The 11,719-nt window shown below is 43.0% G+C and overlaps 2 protein-coding genes across 2 annotated transcripts; both read right to left on the reverse strand.

Moving 5' to 3' along the window:
• Positions 1–480: 480 nt before the first annotated feature.
• Positions 481–1,457, reverse strand: LOC119272478 (ABC transporter I family member 11, chloroplastic-like). Its single transcript, XM_037553959.1, has 5 exons — positions 1,381–1,457; positions 1,147–1,261; positions 959–1,045; positions 819–867; positions 481–569 (listed from the first exon to the last, which is right to left on the reverse strand). Exons 1-5 carry the CDS (start codon positions 1,440–1,442, stop codon positions 481–483), a joined length of 402 nt encoding a protein of 133 aa, XP_037409856.1. The 5' UTR covers positions 1,443–1,457.
• Positions 1,458–3,007: 1,550 nt separating this feature from the next.
• On the reverse strand, positions 3,008–4,535 carry LOC119272477 (ABC transporter I family member 11, chloroplastic-like). The gene is made up of 7 exons (XM_037553958.1): positions 4,527–4,535; positions 4,320–4,453; positions 4,085–4,199; positions 3,894–3,980; positions 3,754–3,802; positions 3,415–3,499; positions 3,008–3,295 (listed from the first exon to the last, which is right to left on the reverse strand). The coding sequence occupies exons 2-7, from the start codon at positions 4,379–4,381 to the stop codon at positions 3,241–3,243; spliced, it is 453 nt and encodes a 150-aa protein (XP_037409855.1). The 5' UTR covers positions 4,382–4,453; positions 4,527–4,535; the 3' UTR covers positions 3,008–3,240.
• Between the last annotated feature and the right edge of the window lie 7,184 nt (positions 4,536–11,719).

Genomic DNA, 11,719 nt, shown 5'->3' on the forward strand with positions numbered 1-11,719 from the left:
TTGCAGGTTATCTACACAGCTACAGCCTGGATCCGTATGTGGTCGTTACTCACTCATGTGGACTACAGGGGGCCTATGGTTATTGGGTGCAAACGCTGGAAGACGGTAGTACGGGCTATCTTCAGCCGATTTGGATGGCGAGTTAATAATAGGCTAGGTGTGTAGGCATCGTAGCCTGTTCTTTATCGCCAGATGTGGCGCTTTATTGCCGGATGTGGCGCTTTGCATGCTTTTTTTCTCCTTTTTTGCTCAGATTTTGAGCTTACTTGGATGTTAAGACTTTGTTTCAATTTCTAATGATATGGCTGCATGTATCGACTGATGCAGAAGCCGGAGGTATTCCTTCTTTTCCAAAAAAAAGCTGCATGCCTGAATCGAAGTATGTAACAGCCAGTATATAGCGATCATGAGATATTCAATAGTGGCTCTAGTGGCACACAGCTATACAAAAGCATTGTGTTTTATATGCTCAGTACTAAATTACCTTAAATCATGACTCACAACCAGTATCGTGTGGTCTTTCTTTAGGTCCTTTAGGAGATTCACAACATCAGCCCGAGCTTTCCAATCTGATGATGAAGATACAAATTCAGTAACCACATCAAGGAAGAACATATACTAATTTCGACAAACTATTTGAGACCACACAATAATCCTAGCAAGTGTGAGATGTGGCCCAAGGATGATAGGATGCATAAGAAGAATTATATTAAACAACAGAACACATTGTGCATTTAGATGGGTTTTGAAATGAACCGACAGATAGGAAAGAAAATAATCCACAAATATTAGTTTGATATGGGCACCCAAATACATACCAAGACCAGCGAGGGGCTCATCAAGCAACAATAAATCAGGAGTTTGAACCTAGAAAATCAGAAGACAAAGGCAAAATATTATCCATCCTCACTTCTAAAAATAGAACAGTCAACCCATACTAAAGTAATGCAAACAATACCAGCTGAATTGCCAAAGCAAGTCGCCGCTTAAACCCACCACTGAGAGACTGTGGATCCTTATCCAATGAAATGGCACTTAGACCAACCTAGCGTGAAACAAATTATCTTCAGAAAACAATTGTGTGTAGTCTCAAACAAGTTCACTCCAGAATGGATCAGAATGGTATCTATGAGAGATAATCATTACAGAGTTAATAGCTTTCTGAAGTTTTAATCTCAGGTGCTCCCTCAAAGCAATGTCTGCCTTTTGCCTTGGCCATCCAAAAGTAACTTCTTCAAGTATAGTATCTGATAAGAAGTACCTACAGGTATAAACTATCTTATTTTGCAGTGAAACTTCTCAAGCACTCACACAGATCATAAGCATTCATGTTAATATGTAATACACTTATTAGTGAAAGTAGTAATTCAATGTTCAAACCTCTCAGGAAACTGAAATACAATACCAACTCTTTCAGGAGCTAACACTTCCGACAGACCCATTGGATTTCCACTATAATCATACTTCTGAATGCAAATTGAACCAGAGGTAGGTTCTGATAGACCGGCCAAAAGCTGAGGAATCAAGCTATCACCTTTAGATGAAGATACAGAGTAGAACATGCCATGCAACATTTTCGTGGGATCCGACGTCGCTCATGTGACCGACGCAAGTCGTGATCAGTTAGCCAGGAGGAATCATTAGCCTCAATAAATTGTGAAACCTACCCCGCCATAAAATAATAGTATATGTTTCCAATGCCAATAAAAAGTAGCCCATCCAATGGTATTTAACATCGATAAAATGGCCAAATAAAGCACACGCCAACCAGAAATATCACAAGTACTGTTGTGCCTTGGGCCATCGACAGAAGGCTTGGTGGGGAAAACCTCGGCGCGCCAAGTGATTCGATGTGCAATACCTCTAATATTGATTTGTGTCGAATATTGGCAGGACAAACCTCGCGCCAAGCGGAATATATTTTCCAGTATTTTGGGTGTGAATGATGAACAATCAATGCGGGGAGAAATATTTGCAACATGTCATATGGTTCTCCCTATTTTTTGTAGTATTTTCAAAGGGGGTTTCCCTGGTATATCGGGCATATGAGTGAACTATTAAGCCGTGAAAAAATGACTTGCAATCGTGCAATATCCATGGTTTCTTACAAGTTGTTTACTTATATTTTTCACTAGAGAAAATCAAACGATGCATGGTTTATTGCAATGAATCAAGTGGTTTGAAATACACATGATCTTTGGGGAACTCACATATCACAAGCACTCAGCATTCTTGCAATTAATCAATTGCTTTAACATACAAATGATCTTTGGGGAGCTTGCATTTCACAAGCATGCGGGCTTCATACGCATTTCCTCACCAGTCACCAAATATTTCCCTAGATTTGGAGGCATACGGCGCACACGCCTCTCCAACTTCTAGTCATATCTCTTATCCCACTACCTTCAATCTCTCTTATCGAACTCTGGGGGAGGGGAATGACCACAAGAATAACACATGAAAGGAGTGGGCACAACATAGAGAGGGGTTGCTCGATACTCCTTGTGTTCGCACATGTGGCCGTGGAAGGAACTTCATAGCCAAATCAAGAGGATGGCAAAGTCTTTGAGCTAGAAGGTGTAGACGTAAGAGGCCGGAACACGAGAACAGTGACGTTTTCTAGCTTTTTCCGCCAATTTTCCCCAATGCTTCCTATTCCTAAGACACACGTGAAAGCTCTATGGTTCCTAGCTCCGTCTTCTTCTGACATTTTGGATTTTCTTTTTTTGACACCGCTACTACGTACCAATGTACCATATCAGTAGACCACTTTCTCTCTAAGGTGCTTTGATTTGGCTGCTAGCACCTCACTATTGTATACTGTTTGATGAATCAACAGTGTGTAGTGAAGACTCAAACATGGGTGGTATATAAAGACAGCAAAAGGTTTCTTCATAGTTGGGGGGTGCGCAACAAAAGGTCTATGGGTGCATTTCATTCGGTCAGACTCTTCAAGATACTTAACTGAGAGCGTTTCTGTGTTTGTGCACATGAACAGAGCATATGCGAAATAACATCATACTATTATTGACAAACATCTGGTAGGTGTGGAGTCACTCTTAATAGATTTTGCAACTTGCCTTGTACCATTATAAACATTACATTAGGATCCCTAGCTAGCTATGAGCCTGTTCACAGCAACAACAAATGGGTCAGCATTCCAGCTGCACACGCACAAAAAAACGTTATGAATTTTCCGAGGAATAAAAATGTTAATCTATACAGGTAAAGGTTCCTCCTTCAAAACACCCCCATTTCCATTCTCCAGGACCGGTCTACCAGCGGGTATAGTTCTCTGCAAAACGTTTTTAATCAGATATTTTGACAGCCTCAGTTAAGCGTTGTGTTCAACAGTGGCCCCGATGGCGCATGGCTATACAAAAGTATCGTGTTCTATGGTGAGTACTAAATTACCTTAGGTCATGACTTACAACCAGTATGGTGTGGTCTTTCTTTAGGTCCCTCAGGATATTCACAACACCAACCCGAGCTTTCCAATCTGATGATGATGATACAAATTTAGTAACCACATCTAAGAGAGCATATACTATTTAAAAGAAAAATTATTTGACACCACACAATATTCCTAGCAAGTCTGGGCTGTGGCACAAAGATGACAGGATGCACAAGCAGAATTATATTAAACAACTGCTCTCGCTGATGTGCATTTAGATGGGTTCACAAATGGATCAATACAAGGGGAAGAAAATAATCTATAGATATTAGTTTGATATGGATATTTCAAGTACATACCATGTCCAGCGAGGGGCTCATCAAGCAACAATAAATCAGGAGTTTGAACCTAGAAAATAAGAAGATAAAGGCAAAATATTATCCATCTTCACTTCTAAAAACAGAACGATCCACCTGTCTTAAAATAATGAAAACATTACCAGTTGAATTGCCAAAGCAAGTTGCCGCTTAAACCCACCACTGAGAGACTGTGGATCCTTATCCAATGAAATGGCACTTTGACCAACCTAGCGTTAAACAAATTATCTTCAGAAATCAATTGTGTGTGGTCTCAAACTACAAATTCACTCCGCAACGCAACAAAATGGTATGTATGAGAGATAATCATTACAGAGTTAATGGCATTCTGAAGTTTTAAAGTGAGTTGCTCCCTCAAAGGAATGTCTGCCTTTTGCCTTGGCCATCCAAAAGTAACTTCTTCAAGTATAGTATCTGATAAGAAGTACCTACAGGTTTAAAATATCTTATTTTGCAGTGAAACTTCTCAAGCACTCACAAAAATCATAAGCATTCATGCTAATATGTAAAAAAACTTATTAGTGAATGTAGTAATTCAATGTTCAAACCTCTCAGGAAACTGAAATACAATACCAACTCTTTGAGGAGCTAACACTTCCGACAGACCCATTGGATTTCCACTATCATCATACTTCTGAATGCAAATTGAACCAGAGGTAGGTTCTGATAGACCGGCCAAAAGCTGAGAAATCAATCTATCACCTTAAGATGAAAGATGCAGAGTTAAACATGTCATGCAGCATTTCAATGCAAACCTGTAAAAGAGTGGTATTTCCACTCCCACTCCGTCCAAATATCAAACCAAAACTGCATGAATTAGTTGTCTCGTCAATACAAAAGGCATCCAAGAAACACAACTATTACAATATAAAACGCATGCTTACCTTTTCTCCCGGAGAGAGAGACTAGTTTGATTCAATAAGTTTCGCTCAGTTCCAGGAGGTTGGTAGCTGACTTTTCTAACCTAAACAAGTGAAATTCAATATACGTCCATGTAATGTAAATGCAAACCATGGTTGCACGGATGTTATACAACGTACGGTATATCTGACAATAGCAGTTCCCCAAACAATGGACTATTTGTTTAACATATTTGAGTTACAAACAACTTGTATTCAATCACCAATATTTATTATCGACATCAAAATTTTAATCCAGCTATTATGTATGTCTCCTATTAAAATCCCAATAGGCAAGGACGAAAGTACTACATGTGCATCATATACAATAACACTGAAGGACATAACAAAACAACAATTCAGGGTACTTAACTACTGGATTATACCGATTACGGAGTGCTACCTAGCTTTTGTGTGATAAGATGCTAAGATCCTGGGCTTGCAGATCCGTATAAAGATTTAGACAGAAGAAACGTAATGAAATCCAGATTTTCAACAAAAACTAGGGCCAGAGTTGAGGGAGATTCCTCAGTTTGGTGATTACTGAGAGTTAAACAAGTGAACTCACACATCACAAACAACCTATCAGATCTAAGAGTAATGAATCTTACCCGCAGACAAATGTTCGCCAACTTTATCAACATTAACACTACAACTAAATTGTCTCTCTAGATTAAATATAAAAAAATTGTCGAGACAGAACTAGGAAAAAATCCTCATACCACAAAAGAGGGGCAAGAAAAAAAATCACCTCCAACTGGGAGTACCCAGCTCAGACCCGTTCTGCTCGACATCTCCAAGAAAACCTCCTGAAAACCATCAAGGGACGCAAAGGATAAGAGACCGAAAAAAGATGAGAGCACACACGGTTCAGGGATAAGAATGGCATGCCTTGTCATCTTAACCGGACAAGATGAAATCGCAGGAGGGAAAGCGACATGGGCGAGCATAGTTTCTAAGTGGTGGGGAGCTTCAGGAAGCGGGACTCGAACAGACGAGGGACTGGAAAGTGCAGAAGTATGGTCAGATGGAAACTGATGTGCAGCAAAGTGAAACAAATGCCTCAGTTTCAATTCAGGAGAACAATGTCTCACAAAAAAGATCAAGAGCAGGAAGATTGCAATTCATCTAGTAGCAGTTCAGCTGTAAGCCCAATGTTGTCAATGGCATGATAAAGTAACAATTATGTAAATTCACATCCTATAGTGAGATGAGATGATAAAGCTACAGTTGATGCTTACAATCAACTTCCTCGTGAAACTTCTGAAAATGGAGGCAGCAAGTTCAGTATTGTCTACACTCTACAATACCAAAGAAGCTACTGTACTTCAAACAAAAGCCTTAAGCTTCGTTGTGGTTTCTTCACATTTCGTAACCAAGAACAATGCTATGTCAGGATTACTGCTAAGTTCAGTTTTATAACTAACAATGACACTGCAACTGCAAAGCCAGACAAAACTACCTAGAATAGTGCACTAACATTGGTGTTGCTCAGTTCCGGATTACAGAAAATCCACCGCATCTGCATTGAACAACGGCCAAACGTGCTAGCTCCTGGTGTGCAGCTAGAAAATTTTCTCACCAGAGTCAGAAAACGCAGACTTCAGACGAACTGGGACTCGAGGTTCCAATCCTGGCCGCCAATGGAGCAGGGAGGAGATGGGAGCGTCGAACGCCGCCGTCCTACTGCCACGATGGGGAGAACGCCGCCGTCCTGATGTCGACCAGGGAGAGAGAGATAGAGAGAGAGAGCAGGAGGAGGAGGAGACAGGGTAGAAAGAAAAAACAATAAATTACGGGATCAGTTGATCTATACCGTACGTTTTTAATTCGATGGCCTACCACAATAGTTTGCAAATTTTCACTGAACGGGCGTTTTCACTGGATACTTCATCTCTGAAGACGAGACCATAATAAGGATACAAAATTTATCCCTAAAAAAAGGATACAAAATTTACCTACCGTTCACATGACGACCCCCCCTCCGTTTTTAGGGACATGACGCCCCCTTTTAGTTTGTCGAGGGGTCGGCGAGGGAGACAGATTCCCTGTCGGCGTTCCGGGCAGCGGTTGGTTCAGAGTGGTGCGATTGCCGGTGAAAACCGTGTCGACCTCGTTCATGGCGGATGATGGCGGCGTCTTGTACGTCATCTCCTTGTTGAAGGCATCGTTGGTTGCAATCGCCGTCACCTCGTTCTGACTGCTCTGGGGGAAACCCTAGATCTGGATTCCCGGATCGAACGATGAGGGGGCCTTCGGGGTCGTCCTCCCTCTTGGGGGCATCATTTTGGGGCTGGTGTTGGAACGAGAGGACAACAGGAGGAGCGTTGTTGTGTCTGCCGCAACGACGACAACGAGTATCGGCGGCATGGCGCAGCGGAGCCTCGACGACGAACGCGTGTTGATGAGCGCGCACAGGTGGTGGAGCTTTTCTGGTGTTGTGGTGAAGTCGACGACAGTATGGCCTGGCAAGCTGAATGTGTTGGCCGCTCCTGAAGATTGGATGGCGGAAGATGGTTGCGGCGGGTCCAGAGTGTGCGCATGCGGTGCGCGCTGCAGATCGGCCAATCCAGGTGGTGCTCTCGGCCTAATGCGGGGCAGCTGCATGAGGCCATTGGATTAGATAGTGCATGTTCGTGCGGTTCGGACACATTATCAAGAGTATAGGTGCTGCGACTTTATTCGCCGGATAGGTGACTTTGGGTTGATCCATGTATTCAAGTTATCAGACTGCATGCATCGATCGATGTAGAGGCCGGGGGTAATCTTTTTTTTTAAAAAAAAGTTTGCCGTGAGAAGCACTTTGTCTGAAGGATGCCTTGATCCCCTTTTATCTATTGTATGAACTCTCACGGTGGAAAGGGGGTATGGTCCAATGGAGGGGGGAGGGAGAAAAAGGGTCATACTTCTGAATGCAAATTGAACCAGAGGTAGGTTCTCATAGACCGGCCAAAAGCTGAGAAATCAAGCTATCACCTTAAGATGAAAGGTACGGAGTAAAACATATCATGCAACATTTTAATGCAAACCTGTAAAAGAGTGGTCTTTCCACTCCCACTCGTTCCAAATATCAAACCAAAACTGCATGACTTAATTGTCTCGTCAATACAAAAGGCGGTCAAGAAGTATGACTGTTGAGAGAGAGAGAGAGAGAGAGAGAGAGAGAGAGAGAGAGAGAGAGAGAGAGTTTGATTCAATAAGTTTTGCTCAGTTCTAGAAAGTCGCTAGCTGACTTAAGTGAAGTGAAGTTCAATATGCGTCCATGTAAAGGAAAATCATGATTGCATAAAAGTTATACAACCTACGGTATATCTGACAGTAGCAGCTCCCCAAACAAATGGATTATTTGTTGAACATATGAGTTGTGAATGGTGGACAGATTGGGTCGAGCAAACAATTCGATAAAGAGAAGAATAGCTTATGGCTTAGAAACAACGAGCATTAATATGAAATCCATGGCTTGATTCTTAAGGTGATCCCGCACCCGAGACATACTATTTGAAAGCCCTTGCTTTACCAGACTGGAGCATGAAACTTTCAACCAAATAGGAGGGAGCCGAAAGAAGAGACAAATGCCAACTATCTCTAGAGAATTAAAAAGAGGTGTGAAAAGTGTAAGGGGTCATCTTCAACTAGTAGCTAGAGCCATTCACTTTCATCTTTCACTAGAAGGCCGGGCTTTGCTGCGTCATTGGCGTTGTTGGGTTTTTTGAAAAAATAATCACTCTGTTTCAAAATATAAGTTGTATTACCCTTTTGAAAAGTCAAACCTTTTAAGTTTAATCAAATTTGTAGAGAAATATATCAAAATGCATAATATCACATCTGTATTTTTAAATTCATCATGAAATGAATTTCCATACTTTTTTGTTTGATATAGTGGATGTCGATATTTTTGCTCTGAACTAGGTCAAAGTTAAAGAAAATTGACTTCCTACAAAACTAGTACCCTTTATATTTTGGAACTGGTGAAAGATTTACTTTGCCCAGTGGGAGGGGATGACAATGTGTGTTTTGTTTTTGTTTATATACAGTGATTTGGTGTCCTTTTTGTGGTGTGATTACCGCCAACCAAACTATATTTATGTGGGAAAAAATTTGTGTCGATGGTCGCATGTACTATTATATTGGTGCTATAATATCACATGGTGGTGTTTCTTTTTTATAGTTGGTGGGAGGTGAGCGGGGTTAATATGTTTTTATAGGCTGATCGCCGCTGATTGATTTGAAAAAATCATAGGCCCGATGAAAATCGTAAACCAAATCCAAAATTGAATACCTTAATTGAATGAAAGATCTTCAAAATTAGGGAACATAATGAATTAAAAGAATTGAATGTGAGAGTTTGAGAAAGTGTTGATCCGGTCAAAATCGATTGACCCCATTCTAAAATGAATTCCTCAATTAATTGTGAGACCTTAAGAATTAGGAAGCATATTATATAGTATAAAAGAATTCAATGAGAAAGCTTTGAACAAATGTTGACCCGGTCAAAATTGGATGACCCAATTCTAGTCGGAAACCTTAATTAAATGTGGACTCTTTAAAACTAAGAAGCTTAGTGATATAGAGGATGTTTATGGATGGTAGGCTTTTGGTGCCTAACGGCGAAGAAATTATGGTGGATAGGTAGTTGGAGGAAGAGCCGTAGGATAACAATCAACAAAGTAGCAGGCAGCCGCGGCATAAGAACAGTTATGTTTTCTAACTTTCCCCATCAATTTTTCTCAATGCTTCCTATTCTTAAGTGGGACACACATCAAAACTATATGGCTCCTAGCTTCATGTTCTTGGCTTCTCGATTGTTAACACGGCTGCTGCGTATCACTTCACCAGACCATTTTTTATTAGATGAGTGAATAGTGTGTAGCGAAGACTCAAGCATATAGATGATATAAAAAGACGGCGCAACTGCATTATGGTTGAAAGGGTACTCATAGATGTGCAAGGAAAAGGTTTGCGGGTGCATTTCTTTTGGCGGTTTGCGGGCGCATTTCTTTTGGCTAGTCTCTTCAATAATTAAGAGTACTTCTGCATTAACTTGTGCACATGAGCAGACCACAAGCAAAATATCATTCAAGGACTATTGACAAATATCCACTGGGTAAGAGCATCTCCAGCCGTTGGCCTCCCAAGAGGCATAAAAATCGCCTTCTGGGAGCGAGCCGATGATACAATCGGCGCTGGGGGCGGTTGGGCGTCCAGTCATCACCCCTAGGCGTCGAGATTGGCCCAGTTTTCGGCCCACTTTCGACGAATAAAGGCCCTATATGGACGAGAATCGGCCCATATTCGGCGTAGTTCGTCGTGGCTCGGTGTTCAATTATGAACATAAATATATTTTTATCACTTAGTTCATCACAGAAAATCAAATAGTTGAACAAAATAGTGCAACAACAAATAGTTCAATACAAATTATATAGTTCAACAAATAAAAACTCATATTTCATCACACGTCGAGCCCGGCGTCGCCCTTGAGCCTCCATAGGTATTCCACCAGATCCTGCTGCAGTTGATGATGCACATGTGGGTCTCGGATCTCCTGACGCATACTGAGGTAGGCAGTCCAGGTTGCCGGTAGCTGGTGATCAACTTCGGCTAGAGGACCCTGCCTATAGTATGGTTCAGTGTCAAACACTGGCACTTCCTGCTCGCTCTCGATGGTCATGTTGTGTAAGATGACACAGCAAGTCATGATCTCCCACATTTGATCTTTCGACTAGGTCTGAGCAGGGTAGCGGACAACAGCAAATCGAGATTGAAGCACATCAAAAGCCCGCTCGACATCCTTCCTGCAAGCCTCCTGCACCTTGGCAAAGTAGGACTTCTTGCCTCCTGGCACAACGTTTGAGATAGTCTTCACAAATATAGATCATCTCGGATAGATGCCATCAGCTAGGTAGTACCCCTTGTTGTAGTGCCGCTCATTGACCTCGAAGTTCACCGAAGGAGAATGACCTTCAACAAGCTTGGCAAAGACAGGGGAGCACTGCAGCACGTTGATGTCATTGTGAGTTCCTGGCATACCAAAGGAGTGCCAAATCCAGAGGTCCTGTGTGGCCACCGCCTCAAGTACCACACTGCAACCGACTTTGGCGTATTTGTACATCCCCTGCCAAGCAAATGGGTAGTTCTTCCATTTTCAATGCATGCAGTCGATGCTTCCAAGCATCCCAGGAAATCCTCTTGTTGCATTCTATGCTAGGATCCGAGCAGTGTCTTCCGCATTGGGTGTTTGCAAGTATTGCGGTCCAAACACTGCCATGACTGCCCGACAGAACTTGTAGAAGCACTCAATGGTGGTGGACTCGGCAATGCGCCCATAGTCATCGAGCGAATCATCGGGAGCTCTGTATGCAAGCATCCTCATCGTTGCCGTGCACTTTTGGATCGAGATGAATCCAAGTTTGCCGGTGCAATCCTTTTTGCACTTGAAGTAGCTGTCTAACTCCCGGATGGAATTCACAATCCTGAGGAAAAGCTTTCGGCTCATCCGATAACGACGCCAAAATGTTTTGTCGCCGTGCAGTGGAGCGTCGGCGAAGTAGTCGAAGTAGAGCATGCAGTAGCCTTCGAGACGATGTTGGTTCTTTGCTTTCATCAGCCCCTGCGCCGAGCCACCTCGCCGCGGCTTTTCATTGCTCGCCAGCAGGGCGAGCGCGCGAGGACCATGAGATGTTTCTCTTCCTGGACGTCAGCCTCGGCTTCCTCCTCCAGCAGCGCGGTGAGCGCGTCCTCGTCGTCCGAGTCCATCACTAAGGCAGGCAAATCGTCGAACACCTTGCGCCCGGTGGGCGCGTACCCACCACTAAACTGCCCCTCCGAGGCCGGAAACGGCTTGAAAAACGCCCTGCTACTGGTGGAGGGGCTGCCTCGGCGAACCTCTACTCTTTTCTCGGCGGGGATTGGCTATCTGGCGGTGAAGGGCGGTGGGCGGCGCGGGGATATAGTTGTTGGCGGCCGAGCGCGTGGGGGGTGGGAGGCGAGTCGGGGAAGAAAAACTTGACTTTTCGCCTGACGGTGTGGGCCAGCCGTGCTTTTCCCTTGCG

This window comes from Triticum dicoccoides, chromosome 3A (assembly GCF_002162155.2).
Source record: "Triticum dicoccoides isolate Atlit2015 ecotype Zavitan chromosome 3A, WEW_v2.0, whole genome shotgun sequence".
Lineage (NCBI taxonomy): Eukaryota > Viridiplantae > Streptophyta > Magnoliopsida > Poales > Poaceae > Triticum > Triticum dicoccoides.